This window comes from Chlamydotis macqueenii, chromosome 8 (genome assembly GCF_036417535.1).
Source record: "Chlamydotis macqueenii isolate bChlMac1 chromosome 8, bChlMac1.mat, whole genome shotgun sequence".
NCBI lineage: Eukaryota > Metazoa > Chordata > Aves > Otidiformes > Otididae > Chlamydotis > Chlamydotis macqueenii.
In genome coordinates, this window is record NC_141563.1 from 32758617 (window position 1) to 32785796 (window position 27180).

Below are 27180 nucleotides of genomic sequence, written 5' to 3' on the forward strand. Positions count from 1 at the left end.
GGTAGGGTAACCCCAGAGCCTGCCCACGTCTCGCCTTGGATCCGTCAGTAGGGCCAAGGGTTAACAGGAACCGTCAAACGGAGCATAAACTCCACGAAGACAAGCTGTTCTTTGCAGGGGGAGGGAAGGTTGCCCTTTAGAGGTCTGCACATAGGCTCCGGCCTCAGGTCAAGTGGGGCTCGCTCGTGGCTTCATTGGACAGCCCGGCTCACTGCGGAAGAACAGCACAGAAGGGACACGGCTGCCCGACGAGCTTTCCTCGCCGACACACGGCCGGAGAAGAATAGTTAGCCCAAGCAGAGCCCTCCCATCTGCTTTTGTTTTCCAGTCTTCAGTCCTGGGCTCCGCTAAAGCCCCTGAAGTCACCGGGCATCTGTTCTCCTCCACCCATCGCAATCTGCCAGCCACCGCCGCTCTGACAGCCATCCATCACGCCGTAATACGCTGACCACGAGACCCAGTGGGACATCATTTTCAAGTCAAATGTAGCAGTTAGCATAAAATAAAGCATTGCCCTGGTTTGTGATTATTATTTTTTTTTTTTATGATTCCACAGCTGCAGCTAGGGATTCGGTGCGCAACAAAAGTGTGGGGGGGGGAAGGCACAGGAAAATGGCAATTCTACTCTTCTGAGTCATAACAATTATGACGTTGTGATAAGAAACGTTTTCTATGAATTTTTAAGTACCAGTAATCCTGTTTTGCAATTGTCCCCCGGGAACAAGGCGACAGATTGAATGGGGCTGACAGTTATTTCCATCCTGACGAACCGTGCCATCTCCTCCCTCCAAACTTCCCAGTCCGGCATTTGACCCACCACTCCGGCTCCAGTTTGTTTGGTACAAGTGAAGTGCAGCCGGCTCAGCCACCGGTGTGACCGAGGACATCCCTAATAACCCTGTGAAAACCACCCCACTGGCCCCAAACCCTACGTACGTACTGATTTGTGAGCCCATAAAGCAAAGCTGCCCTCCAACACCGCGCACAGGGAGGAAACGCACCCAATGAAGCCCCTTTTCCCTGCGGATGCGGCCGTCCCCTGGAGAAACCTTCAGCTGTAGGCTAGGAGGTGAGTCCAGCATCTCGCTCACCCCTGGCCCAGCCACAGCAAACACCCCTGGGGGGTCCTGGGAAGATGCAAACCAACGGCGCCGGACACCAGAGAAGAGCATCTCTCAACGTTTCCATATTTGAGACTCCAAAATTTCCATCACCACCCTAAAAACCTGCAGATTTACCTCACTGACAGCCAAACGGGCTGCGGGAGAAGGCGGCTGGGAAATGCACCTTTTCGTTGAAGTCTTTTAGACCGGGAACAAAACCAGTTCCTTTTACCTCTTTTGTAAAATGAGCACCGTCATCAGAATCAGCGCTGAGGAGCAGATTTGTTTTGCAGAGGATCAAATAAATAATGGATGACGAAGGAAAGCTGCCACGGCGAGACTGCTCGGGAGATGCTCTGCTCTACGCAGCCTTTCCCGACACGCTCGTTTTTACGGTCCCTCGTGCAGGCGCCAGCTCCAGCCCCCAGTGATGCTCCCCAAGCCCAGGTACCAAGGGACGCATCGACCAAAGCGACGCGCTTGAAGACAGAGGTGCCTCACAGCTGTTGTCTTTGGCAGCCGGTACGCGTGACGGGGACGTGTTTTAATTGCCGGCAGGCAAGAAGAGAGATGCAGTGTGTGCTCCTGCAAAGCCAGGGCATTGCACAGTTACCTGGGGTACGAGCAGCCCAGCACAGAGCCCGGCTCGCATCCGCCAGCATCGGCTGCATCCTCAGCCACCAGCCTGCCAGTAAGTCAAAAAAAAAAAAAAGGAAAAACTAAGTTCTTGCCTCCCTGCCAGCAGTCACCCTGTGCCTCCACCCCAGGACTGCTCCGTGTCACCACGCCAGCGCCCTGCACGAGCAGGGACGATGCCGCATGCCCACCTCCGAGAGAAGCCTGGTCCTTTAAGCGCGATATAGCCAGAAGACATTAAAACCAGCCTGTCAATTTAGATGCAAATTTATTTGCGATGCGACAGAGGGCTTACAAAAGAAGGTGGGCTAGATGCTGTTTGCTTCTGCTAAGGCTGTTGTGATCTGGCTCGCAAGCATTGGATGAGCGTTGGGATGGGTGAGCTTGCGGGATGGGTGCCGGGATGCAGAATGGGCACCGAGATGCAGAGGCTTTCACCTCCGGATCAGTCCCTGGCTGAAACCCGTAATGACCAAAAGCCCTCACCCCTCAGCAAGCTGCTGTCATCGGAGAGGAGCGAACACAGAAGCATGCCCACCACCACTTCCTCCTCTGCACCTCTTCCCGGCAAGTTCTCCTCGGTATGATGCCGCTGAGACCGGCATCCTTTGTTTTCCGCTTTGTTTTCCTACCCCGAGCCTGGGCAACCCTCCTCCTCCTTTCCATCCCCATCACCACCACCATCACTGCCGCCCCGGGGCCAGGCTGCAGCCCGGCAGGTCCCCGGGGTGGTTTCTCAGAAAGCGTAACCGTTTCTGCAGAAAGTTTGGCAGCTCGGGCCAATGGCAGGAGTTTCTTTAATCAACTCAAATTGCACTTTCTGCAGATAAGTCTCCCACTCTCAGCTGCCAAGAAAAAGCCAGCCGGACGACAGCAAAAAAAAAAAAAAAAAAAAAAAAAAAAAAGCCAACACACTCCCCTCATGCAGGCTGCAAAGTCACCGCACAAGCTCGCAGGGTGATTATTTATAGCCTTTCCCTCTGCAAAAGCCAAAAATAATTGTTCCAGCCCAATTACCGAATTTCTGACTGCTCGGCTCGAGAGTAGCCACCAAAGCGCCGTGCCTGGAGCCGCTCACAATTAGCGCCCGGCGAGGTGGGATGGCTAACGGCGGCGGGCATCTCCAGAGAGCCAGCACGCTGTCGGCACGGCGGCACTTCCCAGATGCTGGGTTTTGGTGAGATGTGTCTTATGAACTCCATGGGGTTCAGCTGCGGCTCCAAAGTAGTTCCCCAACAAAGAGCAGGGCTCCACCGAGGTTTTGCTGCAGTGCTGAACCACAGAAACTCCTGTAAAGGTCTGACCACGCACACTGGCTGGGAACACTCACAGGGAAACGTTGAGTTGTGCTCCTTCCAACCTGTTCAGAAGCCCAGCAAGACCAAAAGCCTTCTGCAGCCCCCTGCACCACCAGCAAGACTCGCCGCTAGCTTAGATGCCTTCCCCAGTCGATTCAGCCCTCCCTCGGCTCCCCATCTCTCCTTAGAAGCCCGTCAGTTTTGTGTGGAGAGTGGTTTCCTTCTCCTTTGGCTCAGCCCACCCATGCCGCTGCTGCCTCTTCTATCAGCAGCAAAGGCAGGCGAAGAGGAGCAACTGTTTCGCACGGGAAGAGGGGGAAAGCGCCAGGCACCCGCTCCAAGTCTATCCACATTTTGGGGATGTCCATCTCTCGACAGCCCCGTAAAGAAGAACCCAACCACCCACAACCCAGCACGAGCCCCCTCAGGCAGGCGGAGAGCTGCCAACAACATGCAGCAACCACGCTGCCTTCGGAGGGAGAAAGCCCAGGCTCCCTCTGCACCCAACTTGTGCGTCTGCTGGCTCGACCCGTTGGGAGGCCTCAAAAAAATACCAGTTTTGTAAAAATCAAGCAAAGCACAGGGAAACCCAGCTGCCTGGCTGTGGAGGAACCTGCATGGGAACCCAGAGACTTTCCCAAAGCCAACCCACAAATAAACACTTGTGTTTCTTTCCAGAGACAGCCTACAATTTTTCCACATTGAGGAGGAAGCTTTCCTTCGGTATCCCCTTCCAGATGTGTCATGCTGAGCTGCCCTCATGACAGCGATCACCCAGGGTTCCCATGAAATGCACCCTACGCTGCAGAGCACCAGTTGCCAACATGTGCTACCAACTCAAGCAGCTAGTGAAGCTGCGGATGTTTAAAAAAAATTTCAGGTTTTGAGCACCCAAACCCTGCCCAATTCCTTCTACATGGACTCATCCCACCCCACGACCATCCTCATCCCAGGGATGACCTGGGGAGCTCTTCCTCCCACGTGTAGAGGAGGAGCCTGCAGATCCTGCTGGGGATCTACCTCCATAGGACACCTTCGACCAGGGCTCAAGCGTGCCAGCCTGGGCTTCAAATCTACCTAGAGGACCACTGAGCCCCTGGCTAGGTGGATATGGGGTGGTGGAACCCCATCTTTTCCTCAGCAAGCGCTGCCCTCCCTTCCTTGCAAGGCTGTGCCTGCTCCAGCCGCTCCCGCGATCCAAACGGAGCAGATGGCATGCGCAACACTTACGGCTTCGCTTTCCAGCCGCCATCGCAGAGCCGCTTCTCAGCAGGGCGGAGGCGGGGGGGAGACAGGGTGGTGGGTTTTTTTTTTTTTTTTCATTTTCCCTGGGAATTTTGATTTTCTTTAAGAAAACACGTATAATCCTGCGCTTGAGACCTGGGAGCCTCTGGCAGGCAGAGCACAGCGCTCTGTGGATGGATGGTGCGTGCCGGCTGATCAGCAGTCTGCCTGCGCCTGGGGAACCGGCTGACCGCCCAAAATCCCCGTCGAGAGGGACAAATCCTAGAAAGCCACACAAAGCAGAGATGGTGGGAAAAAAGGGATGAAGTGATCAAAAAAATGGGCTTTCTAGGGATTCTGCTGGCTCGCCTGGATTACCTCCCTTTTGATGGCTCACCCTCTGCTTGTCAAGGGGCAGCTTCTGCCTTTGCCACCCTCACAGGGCAGGCAGGGGGTCAGAGAAGCATGCCCCAAATGGGGGAGACCCAGAGGGAAAGCCAAGCCATGTTTCGGCTCCCTGGAATACAGGTCCTCCCACCTCCATTGCCTAAGACGGAGCAAGGGAGATGCCATCCCACCTGGGGTGATGACGGGCTCTGGGGACATTCAACAGCTCAGGGACCAGACCTGTCCCAGTCTGATGCCACGGCACGCCATGGTCCTCTTGTCCTACACCGACCGCTCAAGCCAGGTTTTTTGCTTCCCGGTGGAAGCCAATACCTAGAATGAGGCTGGGAAACCATAAATCTGGGCATCGCAGACAGCAGATTGCTTTCAGCAGCCGTGCTCTGCACAGAGCTCGGCGATAAGTAACAAAAAGTCTGTGCTTTGCGCTGCTGATTTCTTGTCTGGGGATGCATAAAACCTGGGAGATGACAGATCGACACCTCGATCCAAGAGCATCCCCGCGCTCGCTCTGCCGGAGAGGCGGATAAACAAAGGCGGCTCTCCCCGGCGCCCGCAGGCAGCTGCCGCCACCACCGTCGTGCGATAGCGGGAGGGGGAATAAAAACAAAAGAGGTCTGCACTGCCGGGATCCGCGGGAATGGGATGCTCCCGGCGCTATCCTGGCCCCTTTATTCCTTTGGTACCCGCAGGGAGCTTGGCTCCAGCCCCTCGGACACCTCCCTTCCCCAGGGGTCTCCTGGCCCAGCCGCCGTGGCTGGATGCCAACAGCAGTGGTAACCACACAGCACTGCACGGCAAGGAGGACGACGTCCCAGTTTTGGACACAGAGAGCGGCTCGACCATCCCGGCAAAGAGCTCAATGATGATTTGGACCAGGCTGCAGTGGTTTTGCACCGACGGGTGCCGTCAGGATTGACAGATACCCGTCCAAATCCCACGTGGTGCCCGCGGCTGGGCAGGCAGAAGAGTCTGAGTGCCTGTCCGATGCCACCGGAGATTCGGTGAGGTCAAATATTTGGCAGGCAAGTTTTTTGACACGGTTTCTTAATTTAGACGGTGTCACCGCTGGCAAGGAGCGGTGGGCACTCACTGATGTGAGCACAGGGCGGTCATGACAGCAAGGGAAAAGGGAACATGCTGGGAAATGCCATCTCGAGGGTGTCTCCAAGGAGAAAGAAAAAGGCCATGGCTGCAGCACCGAAATGCCCAATATTTGGTCCATCCATAGGTGGGTCATGCTTGCCTAAAGCAGCTGGAATCATGCTGCTGCACTCCTCCCAAGCCAACCCTCCTTCCCCAAAAATGCTCACTGGACCCATGTGTCTCATCTCCATCCCCTTTTCCTATTGCTGCGGACCTGCGCTCCCCTCTTCGTGCTCCATCAAGCCCCAGCTCCTCGCGCAAGAGCCATACTGCCAGGCTTCACCTTGACAGAGCAGCACAGACCCCCAAATTCGGGTTTGGGAAGCGCCAGCGAGAGCATCTCTGGCTCTCGATGGACACAAGGATTATTTCACCAGGCCATCACGGCAAATCCTACGGAAGGAGGGAAGGCAAAGCAGGAAAACATCTTTGCAATCCCAAAGTTGAATAATCAGCACCTGGGCTGCAGGGAGCCCTCTCCTTCTCCCTCTCCCAGCTCCCAGGACCCACCAGCGTCCAGAGAGGGGACCATGCTGCCAGCCCCCTCCGGGGCTTTGCCGAGGAATGCTGGGGGCGGCAGCGGGGGGAGCAGCCGCGGCGGCGCTGGGAAGGGAACCAGCTGGAGAGCCGCAGCCTCATGAAATAATGAAATGCCAAACCAACCCCTGCATCTTCCACAGTCTCTCAGGTCACCTACCAGATTAGGAGGCCTGTTGCTAAGGCAACCATATCTTGCAAGTGCTAGCTGAACTTCCCCATCGTTTTTAACCCTTTAAGGAGCAAAAAAGAAAGAAGAAAAAAAGAAGAAACATATATAAAAAATAAAATAAACGGATAATGTCGATGATGCAACCCACAGGAGACTGGTGGAGGCGAGAGGGGGCGGCTGGGAAAGGGAAATAAAAGAAAAGGCGCCCCAGCAGCCGCCTCCCGCGCGATGCACGCCACGCTGGCTCCCTTCCAGGCAGCTAATAAAATTATTCGGCATCCGCGCACGCACGCGAGACCCAGCAAACTTTCAATGCGCCTGGCACGGCAGCGGGGGGGGGGGGGGGAGCAACCAAAAGTCAGGTTATGCATATGAAATTGGGCAAACAAAGCAAAAATGGAACTTTTTTCCCCCTTTTGTTTTTTCCCCTTTTTAAAAAAAAAAATAAATAAAATAAATACAAGCCCTCATGGCCTCGCAGACGCCGGGCAAGCTCTGCCGCGGCAGCAAGCAGCCGGCAGGCCGGCGCCGCGCAGGAGGGGACAGATGGCCGGCGCTGCGCCCGGCAGTGACGTCGGGACGGAGGCGATGGGCGCCCGTGGCCACCCTGTCGGTTTTGCTGCAGCCAAGGGCCAGCAGCATCCCCAGCGTGAACACACTGCTTGCGCTCTGCGACGATGTAATAGAAAAAAGAAGAAAAATACCCGCCCTCACCAGCCAGGGACCACGTCCCAGCAGAGGGATAGGGACCATGGTCTCCTCCTCTGGGAGGATAAAAGCCCAGTTTGAATGCACAGAAGCAGGGAGCCCCAAATATTGCAGCTTGCTGGGCTAACGGGGAGGCCTGCGAGCAGTAAGGGAAAAAAAAAAAAAAAAAAAAAAAGGGAGCAAGTCGATGCACAAGCAGCACAAGGGAAAAAGGAGGGAGGGGAGAGAGAGGCATGGAAACGAGGAGAAAATGTGGAGCGGCATAAATCAGGCGCGCGGGGGGAGCGTAGCCAGGGAGGCACGGCAGCACGTGCTGCGTTCCGAGCGCGCGGGCAGCGCACGCAGCCGGCTCCTGCCCGGCGGGGCCAGCGTGGGGAAGCAAACCAGCCTCCTACCCCAGGGAAAGGGGCTCCCACCACCCCAGGTGCTAATTCGGCACGGGGTATTGGCTCTGCCACCCAACACACCATCCTTGTTCTCTCCATCAAAATCTCTCTGGGAAAGGAAAAGCCTCCGCTGGCACTGATGCAAAAGATGCTGGATGGCAAAAATTTAGGGGATCCTCCTTTTTACATCCTCCTTCCCATCCTCAGGTGGGAACAGCAAGTGTGACAATTCCTGCTGAACTCCCCTCAAACGAGGGCAGTAAGATGGGACCACGCTCCCAAAGCTCTCTTCTCCCAGAATCATCACAAAAAGAGGTGCAAGGGTCCGTGCAAAACCAGCCCAGCTTTGCTCTGGAGCTGCGGTGAGACGGGCTCACAGCCGGGCCACCATGCCAAGGGACCGCTGGCACTGCTGCCTGCTCCGGTCCTGCCCTCCGACCTCGCCCCCGCACCTTGCCAACCGGCTGGCGGGAGAAACTTAATTAGCCATGTCCATCAATCCCAAACATCTGTAACCAGCACAATTTACAACCAGAAGTAAAGAGGAGTGACCTTCGCAGTGCTGAAAGACAGTTGGGTTCTTGTATTACAACGGCGGGGACAGGCAAAATTCATTATCTCTAACAGGCATCCTTATAACCGGGTTAAACACAAATGCAGCAAATTCCACGTTCCCTGACCCACCATATCCCCATCCCGAGCGGAGGGGAGCTCCCCTCTGCCGCTGCGCCGCTCACACACATCCCACCACCGCGGCAAATTCAGTCGATGTTTATACACGCGGTGATCTCCATCCCTCCCATCCAGGGAAAGACAATACCCCAGCATGTCCCACCCCACCACCCTGGGGACACCCAGCTGGTGTCACTTCCCTCCCAGTCCTTCTCCAGACAGCGCCGGGGAGATGCTCAGCTCCTCTGCGAGCATCCCGGACGGGCACTGGCGGTGAGCTCCCCCCAAGCCAGGGATGCTGCGGTGGTAGCCAGAGCTGGTTGATGTTTGCTCAAAGGACGCAAGGGAAAAACACCTGATTTCCAGTACACAACCAAACAGAGCCTGACCCTCCAGAAACAATAATCACGACATCCCAGTGCACGTACGTTCCCAAGCACGAGGGATTTTGTCCTGAAGACGCAGCCAAGGCTTTCACCTCTGGCTGCGAGATGCACGCGGTGCCAATCACCGGCCGGGGAGCGAGAGCCTGTTATTTTCATCAGAGGATGTTCTCCAGGGGGACCTTCAGCTGTCAGCCAGAAGAAACAAGCCACTGGAGAAAACCTGAGCCTCCTAATGGCTTTTTCTTCACCAGCACGAGGGCAGCTCCTTCTCCAGAAGATGAGCACCAGCGGGGCCAGCTGGTTTCTCCCGCGTTCAGCAGCAACAAGTCAAACTGCTTGGAAAACACTTAAGGGTGGTGGGGGGAGAAGCTTCAAATGGACCAGGCGGATGGTGCACCGTGCTGGAGCAACAGTAAAAGTTAAAATTAATTAGCTGGCAGGATGACAAAGAAGCCATTGTGCAGCACGGTGGAGCAATCCAAGTACAAAGGCTTTATATAAGTCATGTTGAAAACTCCTTGATGACTGGAGGTAAGGACGGACAAGCTGTCAGGACGTGCCATGACACCCTGAAGGGCTCCGGGACAAGCAAGTACGTGTGTTTTTAAGGATGAAACGAGCCCTGGGAGCCCCAGCCTGGACCTTCTCTCCAGATGAGACCCGCCAAGGCGTGAAGCACCTGGGCACTATTGGTGCTGCGATGCCCAGGATAAAACAAAACCAGCTGGCTGGGGTTTTTCTGTGGAAAACTGTGCTTGAGCTGGGCTGAAGATGCTCATATGCAACATGAACCAGTGTCTGCTCCCCTGTGAGCTCCCACCTCTATCCCCAGCCACAGCCCACCAAGCACACCCCTGCTGAAAGCCCCCTGATGCGATAAAGTGCTCTGGAGTGGGGCCACCTCTGCCTCAAACCAGACCCCAACGGGGTCTTACAAAATCAGACCTACCTTGTGGTTCACATCTTGCAGATCCCAACACCCAACGGGTCTCCATCACCAACAGGCAGACTCGGGTTCTGCTCCTCAGGGAGGAGCACGCCCCCTCCCAGACCCAACGGAAACACAGGAGGGGGGGCTGAAGCTGCGATGGAAAATCTCCTCAACGCTGCTACCAGCCACAACCCCCCGCCTTCACCTCCCGGCCCCGCAGGCAGATGGGCAGTGGGGCAGGGGGGAGGCCGGGCGTGATTTACACCCCACCAGCTGCACAGCTCTCCCGCAGAAAGGAGCTGAGGGGGAGGGAAGCGCCTCTCCCTCCTCCTCCTCCTCACCACAAGCATCACACTCCTGGGCAGGGGGATGGGGGGGGCGGGGTCAAGCAGTGCCTGCGCCCCACAGGCTGCCCTTAATTCAATGGGGCTCCCCCTAAAAACGGGGACGAGCACCCAGCGAGGGCCGGGCAGAGCCAGAGGGCAAGGAGGATGCTCTGCCAGGCTTCGGTCGAGGAGCGGAGCCAAGCGCGACGCTGCAGCCTTATCTGCCCACCCCAAACCAGGGTGCGCTGCGAGGAAGCGCCCTGCCCCCTCCCATGCCGTGCGTTGACTTTTTTTCACTTAAAAAGAAAAAAAAAAAAAGCAAAAGCAAAAAAACACAAACCAGACAAACCAAGCTCCCAACGCCTCCCCAGCCCCAAAGTTGAGCTGCAAGGTGCAGCTTGGGGCAGGCAGCAGCTCCCTGCCTGCCTAGGGGGACGACGCAGGTGCTCTTCCTCCTTACGGTCACCAGAAATGAATAAATAAGGGAAGCCACGGCTCGGGACAACCTCGCAGCGAGCCTGGTTTGGGAGGAAGGGGATGCCAGCCGGCCCCTCGCCTTGGTGGGCGCCCATCAGTGCTGGACCAGGAGTGATGGCAGCCACACGGGAGGGAGCTGGGGCAGGAGGGGGATGCAGGAGAAAATCCAGGTCAGGAAGGAGGGACCGCCTTTGGACTGGCATGCCCAAATAGGAGGGAGAAACCCCCACCCCACCCTGTGTGAGGCGGGCAGGAGAGAGCTCATTTTCACTACAGAAAGCTGCTGCACCCTGGGAGGAGAGGCGTCAGATCAGATGTTCAAGGGTTGATGCAGAAACATTGAAAAAAAAAATTAAAAAGAAAATGTTAGCTTAAGACACAGCCAGAGGTCTTCCTTTGGACTTTATCTTGCGGCAGCAGGCTGCAGCGGCGCCGTCTCGCACGCGGACAGACAGACAGACCCCGCAGCCTCCTGCCCAACCCGGGGAACGCAGAGGTGGAAGTCACCTTGCTAAAAGCCACCAGTCCTGGTGGCGATGGCCATGGAGGAAGAAGAGCAAGGCAGGTGGGAAAGCACTTGATGGCTGAGGTGAAGCTCTGCTCCGCTGCCCCAGCCACACACCAAATGTATAGGCACATCCACTACCTCTATCTATAACCATACATACGTATATCTCTCTAATTCTCCACATTACCTAGATATAATTTCATATATATACACACACACACGTATTTTACTTAACTCTGATATCAACAGCCTCCATGCCAAAACCTCACCCAAAGCCCCCCGGGTGCCCTTCTCGCCCCAGCCGGGCACAGGGCACGGGTGTCACCGCCGCAGGAGGCGGGGATGGGAGCAGGGAGGCGACACCGGCTGTAGGGGGTGGGCAGCTGGGTCCCACCACGCGTGGGAACCTGCACCCACAAGCAGCCGCTCCCTGTTTTGGAAATCCCCCCCTGACTACACAGCTGTAGCTTTGAACTCAGCTCCTGACAGTTGCGGCCACGAGCAGGAGTTTTGAAAGAAAAAAAAAAAAAAAAAAAAAAAGAAAAAAAACAACCAAAGTAAGGCAGAGGCAAGGTATTTGTTTACGGCAAAGAGCTGCTTTCGCTCCCCACCAGCCTGGAGGAAAGCGTCGCTTCTGCCCTACCGAGCCCCCCAGCTCTGGGGTCGGGGGCGTCTTCCCGTGGGGCTCTGCAGGGTCAGGACTCGGATGGAGAAGCGGCTGGGAAATAAGCGCGGTGGGGGCGGGGATGATGTGCTCGTGGTCAGGGCTGAGCAGAAGCCTCAGCGGGAGTTTCATAACCTGACCCGTGAGCGGGATGTTGGCAAAGGGGCCGGCGTGACGCTCATGGGGATCACGCGTGGTCCCCACGGGCAGGCCCCCGGTAGCAGCCGGGCTGGGATAAACCAGGGAGGGCACAAGCTGCTCCGGGTGCTCCACCTCTCCCCTCCGCCATCCTCTCTGTTTATAAGGAAAACCAGGACCAAACGCCTCTGCAGCAGCTCCCCCAGCTCCTCTCTAGAGCACCCCTCCACCGGCGAGGGTTTCGCACAGCCAGGTGCTGATTAGGTGACGTTTAGGGGATGTGCACACTGAAAAAGGAGAAAGAGCTGGAGCCCCTCGCCTGCTCCCCAGGACCGGCTCCCGGCAGCTGTTTCCAATAGATCCAGGGACGGCTTTACAAGAGAAAAATAGGGAACAAAAGGTAGGAGAAAATCCAAGTTTCCAAGGTAAGGAAGGAAATGATCAGGAGAACAGGAAAGCCTCACTCGTACCCAATACATCGCGTCCTGACCTAACAAACCTGCCCACTACCCGCCCCAGCGGGACGGGGAGCCCCCCCATCCCTCAATGCCAGCCATCCCGGCAGGGCCGGCGGCCCCTCGCCCTCTTTGTTCCTCGGAAGGGACCCCGGAAAGCAGTGGAGGGCAGGGCTGTGAGCTTTGTGCTCGCCCAGAGCCCAGCATCTGCCGGGGGGCGGCTGCTCCCCCCCGCAGCCCACCGCCCCAGCAGAGGGTCCCCTCGCCGGCCTCACTGCGCTCGCCCACGTGGCCATGGCTCCGCCGGGGCAAACAATGGGATGGCGCGGGCTGCTGTGCTCACCAGCAAGGCCTTCCTCCTCCTCCTCTTCCCCGCCACCGGCTTTGCCTGCCACAGGGAGCTGGCCCCTCTCGAGCACCGGAGGGGGATTAAAAAAAAATAATGTTAAAAAAAATAAAAGTCACACAGGAAAAAAAAAAAACTCCAGTCTGCCTCGTCACTGCACATCAGTTCGTGCAAGGCGACAGCACGCTGCCCGACACGCAGCGAGATGGGTGACGGGGATGGCAGAGCGGGACCTCCCCAGGTAGCACCCAGGCACCCAGGGGCACAGGGGGTCCCTGCCCGTGGCACAAACCCCCACCTGCCCTCCCATCGTCAGCCAGGATCGAAGAAATCTGCCCCATCCTCCTGTCCCAGTCCCGGCTTCTCAGGAGAAACCCCTCCCAGAGTGGAGCAGGAGAAACTTTGCATCTTCCCATCATTTGTTGACATAAAATCCATCCCCTGCCTTACTTTTGCAGAGGCGCTCGGGGTGGGGTGGAGGGGAGGGGGGGAACGTCTGTTTCCATTTGAAACTGTCAAAATTAGCATTCAGTAATTAAAAATCACACCCTTTCTCTTAATAACCTAACCAGCATGATACAATCAGGTTGTGCCAACTCTTTAATCTAATTGACTAATTACAGATTTTAATTTAGTCAGTTACTGAACAACTGTTGACAATTTGTTTTCATTAGGGACAGAACAGGATAAATATTTAGGCTCCCCAGTCAAAGACTAAGACTAAGCTCCGGGCTCTGACCTCCGGTTTCGCGCTGGCGGCTTCTCCATCGGCATCACCCGCGGAAAGATGCCGCTCCAAAATGCCCCGGCTGGGCAGCGGGAACATGGAGCTTCCTCCGTTGAGACAGCTGATATTGTTTAAAATATAAAATTAAACTAATCCAGCTCTGCACAGCACTCCAGTAAAACCAGGGTTTAAGGGACTCTGGGGCTTGCAGGCAGTATGGGCACACCAGTACCCTGAACTGGGAGGGAAGGCTGAGCCCAGCATGCTGCCAGGATGGAATTTCTGTATTTATTTGTTGTGGGTTGTCCTTTTTTTTTTTAAAGTGATGTGGAGTTTTGCAGCTGCTCCTGGCATCCTGCCACTCCCGAAGGAAACTCCTCTCTCCGGTTACCTACTGGGGAACGCTGTCCCTGCAGAGCGGAGCTGGATGGAGCCCAGACAGAGCGCGGTCCCACATGGAGACAGGCTGCAGCCATGCACGCTGCCGGCTGAGCCACGTGCCCAGGGCTCCGGCGATGCCCAGGGAAGCTCCCAGAGACCACACAAAGCTGTTCCCAACCCATGTCCCTGCATTACACCAAATCTGCCCCAAAAACGCCTGCTCTCCCATGCAGTATGTTTCCAATACACTGTCTGCAGAAGACCACCATCATTGCAAAGGCGCTCGTGGACCCCCACCACCATTGCAGAGACACACATGGACCAACACCATCATGCTTGCTGGTCCCACACCCATCCCACACAGCTGTGGGTGCCTGAAGCAAGAGTCTCACAGCCTTCGCTAGTCCTGGAGCAAGAAGACCACCTGGCATAGGAGAGGTGACAGTCCCACCAAACCCCTCAATGCACACAGAGCATCTCCTCCCGGGAAGGGTCCCAGGCAGCCATCTCGCCTGCTGAGTTGCCACACCATGAGGCGGCCACGTGGACTCCAGGGAGTAGAAGATGCCGTGACAAGGAGATGTCCCCCTGCAGCCCAGGGCCGCCAAGGCAGTGATGCTAGGATGGGCACCTGTCCTGCAGCCAGCTGGGGCACAATGGGCAGATCCAGTAGAAGAGGGCCATTTCCCACACCTTGCCTCCAAACTGGGGAAATGGCTGGGTTTGGGGTTCACGCTCCAGTGCTGAAGTGACGCTGCCAAGGGACCAAAATCCTTCCATTCCCTTTGGTTTCACCTCACTCCCCACCAACCAAAGTCTTGCACACGAACGCCAGCAAGCCTGGATGCTACGTCCATCCATCTCCAGAGGCCCAGAAACCCCCTCACCGAGATCTCTGTTCCACACAGCGGGGAAAAAAAAAAGGAGGAGCCACGGTTGTACCCAGCCAGGATGGCAGGACATGAGCCCCAAGCACACCATCTTTTCCCAGGCCAACCGCCACCTTTCCAGCAGCAACCGCACCCACTGCAGCAGAGCATCCTTCAAGACCCAAGTTAGAAAGAACCGCAGCAGCTTTCCAAAGTTTAAAAAAAAAAAAAAGAAAAAGATAAATCAATGCTTTCTGTTAACAGTAAGCTGAAACTACCGCTGCATACATCTTGCACTGCAAAGAAAAGAGCATTTCAAACACTTCCAAGTGTGGGCCCGTCTCAGGGGATGCTGGGGGGAGCAGAGGAGGAGAACGATGAAGTCAAAAGTCTTCAGCAACCAAAGGCCACCCCGATTTTTCTCTCCCATATGTCGACGCTCTGAGCTGACCATGCAGTCAGAAACAGCAATACCGCAAAAAGTATGTAGCAACAGTCAACTAGATTTAAGTTCATTTTCTGTAGCTCGAGGCCAAAATCGACTGAAGTGGTTCTGGTGATCAAGTTTTCTGCAATTCCCCTTTCTATGTATTAGCTCTTTGACAGAAATTCACTGCGGTATTTAAACTGGCAGTCATCACCGCTAACTCAAATTGTATTGGCTTTCACGGCGTTGAAATGCTCAACTGCGACCAGCCATCGGCCAATTCCCAGATAACACGGTGGCTGAAATCCCCTGTCATGCCGAGCGATCCCGTTGCAAGCTCGCCGGCGCCGGGAGCGCGCGGGACCGCACTGTAACGCCAGCACGCTTGCCACAGGGCTTTGCCCCGCGGCAGAGCCCAAATCGATGGCTACGGGTTGAGTTTTAGGAGCCAATGGGTGCTCGTGCCACTTGGATAAACTCTTTTGGTACAGGTGGGAGAAGCTATAAACTCTCTGACCAGCGCAACTTATCAGTTGCGTCAACAGATTTGCAGCCATCATGGACCTGGAAGGAAACAGAAGCAGGACTTTCCTCCCACCTGTGCCAGGTGAATCCCTGTTCCCATCACCCCTCTCCCAACAAGCACGTTTCTACCGAGTCCCGGCAGTCTTTTGTCCCACCTTAGGAGGATAAACCTCAGACTAAAAGGTAAAAAGCAATATTCCTCAGGCACAGCAAGAGCCCGTGGCTTTCAAGGGTCTCCCCAAAAAAGAGAAGTGGGATTTCTCCTGTTTGTTCTTGCCAAAAAGAGTTCAATATTAAAAACTGGAGGGGGAAATCGGTGATTGTCCTGCTGCTCCTAAGAGTTTTCACACGGTTACACCGGGATATGAAGTGGATGTGACACAGCATGCAGATCCCACCATTAGCACCCCGCTAACGAGGCACACCACTCCGCCTCCCCAAGACACATCTCTTGGGCCAGCACCCCTCCGGCACAGGCTATGGAAGGGTGGCATGCCAAACCCCGGCTGGCCCGGCACAGCCCCCTGTTCTGCGCTTAGAGCAGCACGGTAAACACAACATCTTTGGGTAAATAAACACCGAGCTGGCCGCGCAGAGGTTGCCCATCCCTGGCAAAGTGTAAATACAATGCTTGACTGATTTGGGCCATTGCTTCTATCAGGACATTTTTAACCACAACCACCAGATGAAGAGCCCCATTTGAGGTTCGCACCCCATTTTAGCTGCCATGCACCATTGATGGGTTGCGGGGTTTGGTGCTTGATAAAAACCTGAGTTTTGGCTCCGGCGCCCATTGGTGAGGTCGGCTGCCGCGCTCACCAGCATCAGCAGCCCGCCCCAGCGGGGAGGCCAGAAAGAAACAAGGCGCTATTCATGCATCCCGGGTTATCATTCAGCTCTTTGGTCAATATTTAAGTTTTAGCCAGGCAGGTCCCTCGCCCTGTAAAGTACACGCCGTGTCGGGGAAAACACCGCTGCTCCGAGAGGGAGCACGCCATAAGCATCTGCCACCGGCCACGCTGGGGAGGAGAAGCGCAACTCCCATTTTGAGGCCAAAACACGCTGGAGGAAACCAACCCAGCCCCACCAAGCCAAGGCACAGGGGAGGGAAAAATCTTCTTACAAGCCTTCGTGATAAAACCCAAAAGGTAAAGTACTTGGGGCTGTTACAGAACCGCATTACACTGAGAATTAAAAACAACCAGGATTGTGCCTATTTACTGTAAGCTTAAAGCAACGTGTATTAAAGAAGTTTATGTGAATCATCTAATGCACTCAGGCCCATTGTTAGAATTATTACCAAGCTAAAAAAAAGATTAATTTCTCTAAATACACTAAATCCTCAGACACGATGAGGAGGCCGCTGTGAAAGGAGCATTACCATGTCTTGGTTGTTAATGCCATCTTCACCTGCAGCTTTGCTGCCGGAAGATCTACTTTTGCCTTGCCCCTGCTGGGCCTGCCATCCCAACCGAGCTCCAAAAAAGCCAGAATTTGGTCCAAAACACCCAGGAAGCGAGCAGCTGCCCCCACCAAGTCGAGCACTGATGGATGTACTGCCAGTCATCAGCTCTGACCCTCAGGTTCAGGAGTTCACCATCTTAATCTGACCCAGTAAAAACACGCGATGCAGAGAGCGGCCGCGGGAAGGGACAGAGAGACAAACTCCCGCCTAGCAAACACCCAGATCTGCTCCCCCATGCCCCGGGCAGCTTTCCACCCTGGGCAGAGAGGAGAGGCAGCTCAGCAGCCAGCCGAGGCTCCCCAGCAGCCCAGCACTGCCTGGGCCCCAGGGTGACTGCTGCGTCCAGCGCCGGCACGCAAGAGCACCATGGAGGTCCCCAAGACGCTCGCCCAGCGCTGCTCGCCAGCGAACCCTCGCACATCCCAACCCAGGCATGTCGAGGCAACGAGAAACTCGGGAAGGGAGGAAAAATGGTTTCCATACCATAGGCTCCCCGGAGCTGACAAAACCAGCTCCTGCTACAGGGTTGGAACTCACTTGACTAGGGTCCAAGCCCGCAGCCAGGTGACTAATCCTTTGATGCAAATTCCTCCCAACACTGCAGATGAGGGCGACGCGCATGGGACGGGAGCGGGCAGCCCACCCATCGCCCACCAGAGCCGACACGCCACACATCCTCGCCAAGAGGTGTCTTTTTGGGAGGCACCTCAGTCCCAGCACTCGGGCCTCAGGAGGAGCATCCCTGGGTTACACCAAGGCCCCTTCGAAGAACAACCCAAAATACTGACAGACAAGATGCACATCATCAACCAAGGAGGGGTCTGCAACACCACCTCCAATGAGCAAACACCTCCGCCTCGCCCGTCTCGAGGGAGGACTTGGCCAACCGAGGAAGCCCCCAGCCTTGCCAAAAGCAGGCAGATACTCATTGGAGCACTCACTGACATTTTGGGGAACCCTCCCCTCCTCCCCACTGCAATCGAACCCCTGCCCACCCTGCGAGGTGTCCTCGGCATGAAATATCTCACCCATCGATCCTCTAGGAAACGCTTTGTTGTCCATTGCTACGCAAAACTGCTCAGTTCTACCAGTAGCCTGAACGCCTTTAAGTGCTTAAGATAAATATCTGAGCTGATTTACATAATTGCAACATTATGAAATACTGTTCAGTCAAATCAGAACATTGCTGGTTAAAAAAAAAAAACACCGATGCTTTTGCCAGTGGGTTATGTTGGCTGTCGGTGCGCCGGCGAAGCCGGAGCTCCCCAGCACTGTAATTACCGCGAGGATTAGAAACTTGTTACTCACGTAGTCATGAAAGGCTTTCGCTTCACTCGAATGTTCACAAGTGTCTCGCCTTTCGGGAGCTGCGCAGTAAAGGTCCCAAAACACGCTGCGTGGCGGAGAAAGTCGAGAGAGGAGGCTGTCACTCACCGGGGCTCGCGCACCCAGGCGTGGGGGTCATCGGAGGTGAGGAGCTTCCCACCCCGTGGGGAACCTCATCCGGACCCAGCCGCGCGTCTGCGCTTGAGGCCGCTCAGACCTCTGGAAGCACACGATGCCCAGGATGGGTGACGCTGGGCGTTTTAAGAGGGAAAACCAGCTTTTGAGGGGTAACAACTCTGGTATTTGAGGGGCTTCACGGCCCTCCCAGTGCTGCTGCCTTCTCCCCATCAACTCGGTCTCACTGGTGGCTTCCCAGCCCCGCGGCCACTGCAGGCTGCCAGGCCAGAGGCCCACTGCGCCCACTCGGTCCCACGGGGCCGTGGGTGGCTCTGCCGCCTCACGGGGAGCGGGAACCGGGGCGGTTTGGGGCCAGGCGCTGCTGACTCACGCCCGGGGCTTTAGGGGAACCCGCGCTCCGCCGGTGCAACCCCGTGCAGCTCGGCTGCTCCCACTCGCGACGTGGGGCACGGCGGGGGGGGGGGGGGGGGTGAGCTCCCACCCTCGGTACTTACCACCACCAGGAGTGCAGGAAGCCGGGGGGCTCGCCCAGCGTGATGTTCTTCTCCCACCGGATCTGCGGGCGAGAGGGGAAGGCAAGAAGGGAAAAGGGAGGGGGACGGGGGGGACGGGACACAGTGTGGTGGGTGGTCACGAGTGGGCGTGGGCCCCCCCCCTCCACGCGCGGGGACCCGCCGCCGCCCCGCACAAGATGGAGGGCGGGCGGCGGCACAAAGGGCGGCGGGGGTGGGGGCTCACCTCGGACAGGAAGGTCTGCGCCGACTTCTGGGCGCCGACGTGCAGCAGGTACTCGTAGACGTAGAGGGCCAGCCTGCAACAGCCCAGCGGCGGGGTCGGCGGCGGGGGGAGAGGAGGCGGAGATGGAGCCCCCCCGCCACACACACACACACACACACACACACACACACCCCCGCCTCCTTCCCCTCCGCCTCCCCGCCCCGCACAAAGCCGCCCCGCGTCCCCCCCGCGCTTACTTCTCCCGCGCCTGCCCGTCCGAGGGCACCGCCGAGCCCTTCCCTTTGGCGAACATGGTCCGCGCTGAGGAGACGGAGGAGGAGGAGGAAGAGAAGGAGGAGGAGGAGGAGGAGGAGGAGGAGGCCGCCGCCCGCCGGGAAGCCGCTCTCGCTTGCTCGCTCGTTCGCACCGCTCCGGCCGCGGTAGGGAGCGCCGGGGGCTGTCAGAGCGCCGGCCGCCGCCGCGCCCCCATCGCCCCGCCGCTCGCTGCGCCCGCCGCGCCGCTGGCCGCGCACCCGAACGTGGCCGCGCAGGGCACCGCCTCCCCCCACCCCCCCCCTCCCTCCTTCGCTTCCCCTCTCCTCCTCCCCTCCGCCGCCGCTGACGGGCGTTCGGCTTCGCCAATCACCGGCGAGCGCGGGCGGGGCTGACCCGCCCCTCTCCGGAGGCGGCGGGCGGCCTCCCGCAGCGGGGAAAGGAGGGGAGGGAGAGGGGAGACGCGCGGTCCTAGCGCCGCACTGATTCTGCACGCAGCCGGCGAGGTTCAACCAACCTGTGGGTCTTTAAGGCGCCGGGCCGCGGCGCGCAGAGCACGCTGATTGGTCGGCGCTGCGGAGACCTCGCGAGGGGGGGGCCTTGAAACTGCCCGCCGGGTGGTGAAGGGGGGGCGCTGCCTTTGGCCGCGGCGCCGGGCGGGACCCGTCGGGGCCGGGCGGGAGGCGGGGGCCGAACCAGCGCCCGCCTCCCGCCCGGCCCCGGCGGATCCCGCCCGGCGCCGCGCACCCCCAACCCCGCGCTGCGGGCGGTTACCTCAGGGCCAGGCGTCCTGGCTGTGAGGAGCCCTGAGGGGTGCCTGGGGCCGCCCCTTCCCACCCCCCTCCCCGGCTGCCGACTTCAGCGCCTCAAGGCACGGGGCGAGGCTTCGCCGCCTGCTTTGCTTCGCTGCTTTTTAAAAACAAGCAGGGGAAAGTCACCAGTCACCTCGCACACACTTTGGGGGGGGTCCCAGCCCCGCCGCCATGCTGGGGTCGCTCACAACCGGCCCTTTCGCCTTGCACTGGGGTTTACTTTGCTTGGGCAAGGCCGTGCTGTACCCCAGAGCACCCCTGCTTCAGGAATTTGGGTTTTGCACCCCCTCGCCATTCCCTCGGGAAGGCTGGAGCTGCCCCCAAAATACCCAGCGCTCCCAGCTTTCTGGTGGCAGTTCCCACAGGATCAGATATTGGAGCAGCACAAAAATAAGGGGCTACAAAGAGCTCTTCCCCCCTGCTCCGGCCTCAGCGCTCCCTCCAAAATGGCTCATTGAACAAAAAACCGGCGGGGACGGAGGCTGGGTAGGAGTTACGCGATTAGTGACCGGTGGTGAAAATCGGGAGGTTGCACCCATCGAGCCTCATCCTGCCAAAAAACCACTGGAAGATCTCGAGGAGTTTGGAGTGGGGCCGCGTGGGCCCAGGGGGCGACCCCCCTGGGAGGGCAGGGAGGCTGGGGGCGGCGATGTGGGGAGCCGTGGGGCGTCGGAGTCGCTCCCGGGGCGGTGGGTAAAGCCGCTGCGCCCCGTGGGAACGTTCACGGCCATGGGGACCTGCCCGAGCAGGGCCAAACTCGCTTTCCAGCGCGGTTTAAAACAAACAGGGGAGGGGAAAATAAAAAAAAAAAAAAAAAAAGGAAAAAAGTATCTCCTTGCGATGCGGTAGGTCGAAAAGGATCAAAACTTGACGTCGTCCTGAGATGCTCTCTCTGGGAAGAGAAGACCTGGTGCTTTGCACAAGTTTTGGTTTGCAGGGTGGGGGCCGGGGTGACGGCGGACAGGACGAGACGGGCGTTAGGGGCTCTGCTCCGCGTGGGCCTCTGCGGCGGGGACCGGAAGGCCAGGCCTGGCGAATCCCAGACTTCTTGTCCCCTGAGCCTTCGCGTCCCTCTGCTCCTCCAACGGGCTTAAAAATAACCAGGAGCCTCCCCCGGGACTGAGGCTATGGGATAAATTTGACCCTCCAGCAGCACGTGAGGTGTTCACTAAATATCCCGGTTAAAAATAATACCCTCATATTCTCTACCTGGTGAAAAGCATTAATGCCACCGGCATTCATGTCCATAATGTCCTCGGCACCAAACCAGCCTCTCCGTGCCCAGAGTATCACCCTGCCCCGCTCCTCTTCACCGGGAGTTTGTGTTCTTTCACCTCCTTGATTTTCTGGGATAGGTGAGTAGACAAAAACCCAGCCATCTCCTTTACCCCCCACCCCTGGGGTTGTTTGGGACACGAAGTAAGTCCAGGAAAATGCGATGGGAGCCGGGATCTCTGCCTCTTCCAGTGATCCGATCGCATGTCTCCAGCTGGGAGGACATCTTGGAGACGGTCAGAGGAGAGAGGAGCCCAGGGTGGCCGGGAAGCTGCCTCTGCTCTCCCTCCTCTCCTCTGGACCAGCTCTGGTTCTCGGCTGTTGCTAGGGGAGATGGAGAAGAGCAGTTGATGGAAAGCTTCCCGAAAGCCGCACCAAAAAAAAAAAGTATAAATATTGCCATCCCAGGGCAGCACAGCCTGACCTGCCAGCCACTGAACGCCGACACAGCCAGGGCGGAAACTCCCGGCCCATGTGAATTCGTCGGGTACCCAGCCCTGCCTTCGCATCTCCTGCCGCCTCATGATTAGAGCAAATTATAAGCCGGTGCTTTGGACCAACTTAGCCAAAGATCAGAAGGGAGACTAATTTCATATCATCCCTGCCGCAGAACGCAATTAAATGGCTCTGCAAAGTTTTCATGCAAGTTACGGCAGGAAATTTAAGAAAAAAAAAAAAAAGAAATCCCCACACCCAAAGCCAGCAGCTCTGTCTAGCCGAGTCGCAGCAGGAGGTACCAAGGCTACCGAGCGCTCTCAAGGCTCAGAGGGCGACCGGTGGGCTACCTTACTCAGCCAGGCTTTCTCTTCGTCGGGAGATTTTCTTGGGTCACGGCAATTAAGGCACCAGAATTCGTTCAAAACCCCAACCCCGGAGCCCAGCCGGTTGTTTTAACCACCCGCCTGTGGATTTCTCCCAGCTGTCGAGGTGCCTCCCTTGCTAGGGCCATGTCGCACAGCACCCACCCGTCGGGTGTCCGAGCCTGAAGGCAGGAGAAGGTGCCGGGTGCCGTGGGGGGGAAAAGGCAGCGTCCCCCCAGGCACAGCGAGGGGAAGGCACGAATGCACCGGGCGCTGCTGGCGGCTCGGCCGGAGCCGCTGTGGGATCCCCGTGGGCAGGGATGCGCAGCAGGAAGGACAGGTTTGGGAGGGAGTAGCTGTGGGAAGAGTGGCCTCTCCACGTTGCATATTAACGCTCCGCGTGCTTTAATTGCGGTGGGACCTATCGAGCGGGGCCATTAGCATGCAATGCGGAGGAACACGTATTTTTGGGATGCCTGCCTGGCTCGCAGGCTCTCAGCCGCCAGGGAGGGGGTGGGCCGTGGGATGCAGGGAGAGGTGTCTCGTCCCCCCCCCCCGCCCAGGGACGCCGCTGGAGTCGCAGCTCCTTCTCCGAGCCCCTGATTCATCCCCGCTGCCATCTGCTGCACCCTCGCTCTTCCCCGCAGATGTCCTTCTTCCTTCCCCAGAAGGAGATGAGAACCCAGGATGAGGTGCCAAACACGACTTCAAACAGCATCTAATAAAGCACGGCATTAATTTCTTCTGACTGGTGTTCAATGGCTCTGATTAAGCAGAGCAGGATTTAATTAGCTTGTTTGGACTGCCTGGAAACCCGTGCCAAAGGTGGGGGATTCTTGGTGGCCAGGTCCCCCCGGGCCCCGACCAGAAGCCGACGGCGGCCGGCAGGACCTTGTCCTCCTGGAGCAGAGCCCGCTGCCTGCCCCGCCAGGCCGGCAGCTCCTTCGGGATCCCTCGACCGCCCCTTCCCACCCGGGAAAGCACTTTTCCATCCAGCCATGCTTAATCCCAGTGACACCCACAGGGGCAGGTGCAGGGGGATGGGGAGGTGATGGGGACACAGACAGGTTGGTGGCCACACCAAGGGGACACTTCCATCTTCCCAAACCGCGTCTCATCCTCTAAGCCCCATGCCTCTCGGCATAAACCAAACTCGCCCTGCCACCGAGTCCTTGAATTTAAAGTAACCCCGTTCTCTCCCTGATTTACTACCAGTTGCTGGCTCCTCTCCTCTCCCTCCGCCTGTCTCCTTTAACCCATTTCATTATCTATGCTAGCTTAGGCTTGTCTACGTGGGAACATCACGGTGAAGTTATTGCAAAATGGATGGGCTGTGAATGTAAAGCGCGGCAGCTATTCCCCAGCAGCTCCCTGCACGGCAGCTCGGATTCCTTCCCCGCAATACCTGCATTAACCTCGGCTGCAGGCCGGCACCGCGAACTGCGGAGCGGGAGCACCCAGGTGGGACAGGGCTCCGGGGCGTCGAGGCTTCCGGGCTTGGGCTTGTCCCTGCAGACAAGAGGATGGTGCCTCTTTTGGGGTTTCCTCCTCTACGGGCTACCCAGTGTCCCGCAGGGATGGGCTCTGCGCTGCACTACCCGGCGTCAGCGGTCCCCAAGCGAAGGGTGTTGCTGGTGTAGCAGCGGTTGTCGACTGCCTGGGGAGCTCATCAGAAACCCCATTGCACCCAGTATTTGCAGCTCAATGTCACTGGTTTCCTTGCCCCCTCTTGCCCTTGGCAAGGAGGGGTTTAGGTGGGGGGCGGGTGCCCGGCTGGCATTATGGGATCGAAATCCAGCTCTGCGGGGTCCGGCCTCCAGCCTCCTCGTTCCGCCAAGGGTCCTATCGCTCCCGTTTCTTCTCCGGGCCGAGTCCCTTATCTGTCACCTCTTCCATCTGTCCCCGCCTGATAGGCGCTGGAGCCAGCCGCCCCCGCCAGCACCCTGCAACAGGCAGGAGCGTCTCTTCGGCTTGGCTTTCCCGGGATGCTTCACGGAGCCGCCCGGATGGTGACCTTGGATTTCGGAGCAGGCATCCCCTGTGTTGCCACCAGCCCCGCGGGTGCTCCCACAGCAGGGTGGACGGGTGCTGGGCGCGCGCGTGGAGCTGTAAATCTGCTGTGAGCGCGGTGGTGGAACCTGTATTTATTTTAGGCAAAAAGCTGCTCAGCTGCTCCTGAGAGGTTTTTGGGAGAAAGGGGGACCTGAGGAGCTGGAGGAGAGGCTTCCCAGGCAGCGTCCTCCAGGACACTCGCCTCTGCAGCATCTTCCAAGGTTTGACAACCAGCTCTTGCTGCTCGGAGGCCTTGCCCTGGCTCTGCTCGCCATACGCAGCCACCTCGCTTCCCTGCAGGCAGCGCGGGGACCTGGCCGGCGCTCATCCGCCCTGTTGATGCTGCACGCATCGGGCTCGCCCCCAGGCTGTGGGCCACGCCACCTTCCCTGCTCCCTAAAAAAAACAAAAAGCCTTTTCATTGAGACCGTGTTTTCCTGGCTTGCTCCTTCACTTTGTCAGCTGGAAACACTCTGACCGGCTCTCCCGCTCTGACTTTCAGGCAGGGAGCTGCTTCCCCCCTGCTTCCACCTTTACTGTTTTAAGCGTGGTCTCTTCCTTCTCCCTCGGAGCGCTCATCACTCGCGCCTAGCCTGCACGACTTGCTGACCTAGCACTCCTGCCCGCTCCTCCATCCGTTTTTCCTCCACGCCTCCATCATCTTCCCTAGGAAGGATGCACAGAGCGGGGTTGCAGTGCCACATCGGGGGCCGGGACTGGGCAGGGGTCCAGCCCGTGCGCCGTCTGGGGCCCTCCGCCTGGGTTTTCCTCACCGCCCACCCCGGTGCTTGACCCAGCCACCCCCAGGGATGCAGGAAACCCCAAAATATCTAATGAGGGGCCTGCCCGCAGGACAGCGATGCTGCTCTGCAGAGCCAGCCCGCTCGCTGACCCCAGGGCCCTTTGCCCTGAGCCAGGCTCAGCGCTCAGGCTGTCAGCAGCCTGCGCTTTCGGAGCAGTTTGGGGCAGACGGCAAACTCTTTGGGAGCACCAGGCTAGGACATGGTCTTGGTGTCTCCGGAAAAGCCTCATCTTCTGGTTTCTGAGCGAAATAATAACCAAACCAGGAGATTCTCATAAAGGAAATCAGCAGAGACAACTACTTTTATATGTGCGCTTAAGTATTTAGGTCAGTATTTTTAGAATAAATAGCCGTGGGTTGGTTCCTATCTTTTCGCTTTCATTTTTCACACTTCAGCTTCATTTTCCCGAATCTGGTTGCACTGAAGCAGCAATTGGGTTTTTTTCAAAGCGCTCACACCTACCAGCACGCTGACCTCACTGCTTCCCGTTTCTCCGACGGCTCCTCCAGCCTTTTCCCTCTCCCCTGAGCTATCAGCACAATTAGGGGCTGGACCCGACCCCCTCTGCCTTAAAATTTCCCCAAAAGTGGGCGAGGGAAGGGAGGGATGGGCTGCAGGTGGGTTGGCTCCGCAAAGGGATGGGGAGCTTTGCTGGTCTGAACTGGGAAGGGGGGTGCACATGGTGCGGGGCCGCGGTCCGCAGAAGAATCCTGGCCGCAAGCTTGGGCGTTGCGCCCTGCAGCCCGCTATTAAAAGCAAACCATCTAGAAAAGTCCTTCGGAGGGAAAGCAGCTTTTAAAGGAAACATTGGCAGTCTCGTCTGGCTGCGACAGTGCCTGCTTTGCTCGCGGCCTCCAAAATTAGAAGGAGCGCAGAAACTTAGGATGGATGTTACTGCAGCGGAGCGGGGAGGGGGGACGAGGAGGAGGCTCGAGCCTGCTCTGCTGTGCTTCCCCAGAAATTGGGATGCTGCTCCATAGCCCATTGATAGAACCTTTTTTTTTTTTTTTGAGGTGGAGGAAGATAATATGGCCCTGGGAATGGAGCACGGGGAGCAACACCCGGCTGGCGTGGAAATCCCGGGCGCGCACGTGGGGCTGGGAAAAGCAGTGATCTCCGCCGTGCTAGAGACGCTCCGTGGGAGCAACGGAGATCCGCCAGAGCCTCTTCGTGACTTAGCTCCTAATAAACACGCTGCCAACGGGAAACGGGCCTTTGGCGATGCTCCATCCCTACGAGCTGGGGGGGCACATGGCACATCCCTGCTGCTCCCCAAGGCTGGGGCCGGGCTCCTGCCCACCCTGCATTGCTCCTGAGGGACGTTATCCTGAAATAAAGCCACCCTCCTCCTCCCCGGCTCAACAGCCGCTTCACCTCCAACAGTTATTCACAGATAAACTCCATAAATTTGGGGGACAGCCATTTTATCACTCCTGGCAGCTCCCTGCACTGCCTGCCACAAGGTGAAGCCAAGGGATCTGGGAAGGGATGGAAAACCAGCTGCCGGGAGAGTGGGAGCATTGGAGCGGCAGGCCAAGGCCAGCTCTGCTCCGGGGCAGCCGGGGCCACAGGACGGCCGTATCCTGCCCTGGATCTCACTGCCCGCCTGGGGTTTCCGAAGCTTTGTTAGATGCAGGGAGGCGCGAGAGCAGAAAACCTCCTCCTCTCCTGCCTTGCCTCCATGGATGATTTATTTCGACACGCGACTCAAGCCTGTTTTGCTGCATCACTCCAGGCGCTTTTATTGCCTCCGGCCCAGGCTGGCGACATCCCCGCGCCCAGGTCCGGGAGCAGAAAGGAACCCTCAGGCCCCGCCGCCTGGGGTTGTGACAATACCCAAATGCTCCCTGGCTCAGGTGGTCAGTTGGCCTCTCCGGATTTAGAGCAGCTCCCCTTCTCCCGGCCCCTTCCACGTCCGCTGGTGCATGGCTGCTCCAGCCAGGGCTGCCGAGGATGCCCATCGCTGCCTGTTGATGCGTTGGGACCTGTAAAAAGAAACCATTTTTTTAAAAAAAACCCTTTTTTTTTAAAAAAAATCTAGCCTTAATTTTGCCGTGCACTTACCAAGGTGC

General features: G+C 57.6%; 1 protein-coding gene and 2 long non-coding RNA genes across 6 annotated transcripts in view; 2 read left to right on the top strand and 1 right to left on the bottom strand.

Moving 5' to 3' along the window:
* Positions 1-19630, bottom strand: part of SSBP3 (single stranded DNA binding protein 3) — a 54061-nt gene extending 34431 nt beyond the window's left edge. For 2 of the 4 annotated variants that reach the window (XM_086754016.1, XM_086754015.1), the window contains exons 1-4: positions 19351-19630; positions 19115-19187; positions 18871-18932; positions 18221-18305 (exon numbers count right to left, since the gene is read on the bottom strand). In XM_086754016.1, coding sequence (XP_086610142.1) covers positions 18221-18305; positions 18871-18932; positions 19115-19187; positions 19351-19406 — 276 coding nt within the window. In that variant the 5' untranslated portion in view covers positions 19407-19630. The remainder of the gene's footprint in view (positions 1-18220; positions 18306-18870; positions 18933-19114; positions 19188-19350) is intronic. The other 2 variants (XM_086754018.1, XM_086754017.1) reach the window with 1 other exon arrangement.
* A 499-nt stretch (positions 19631-20129) lies between these two features.
* On the top strand, positions 20130-22996 carry LOC147599993 (uncharacterized). Its single transcript, XR_015259231.1, has 2 exons — positions 20130-21533; positions 22817-22996. It is a non-coding gene; the product is annotated as an uncharacterized LOC147599993 (long non-coding RNA).
* A 1208-nt stretch (positions 22997-24204) lies between these two features.
* On the top strand, positions 24205-26470 carry LOC147599994 (uncharacterized). Its single transcript, XR_015259281.1, has 2 exons — positions 24205-24526; positions 26122-26470. It is a non-coding gene; the product is annotated as an uncharacterized LOC147599994 (long non-coding RNA).
* The last annotated feature ends 710 nt before the right edge of the window (positions 26471-27180 follow it).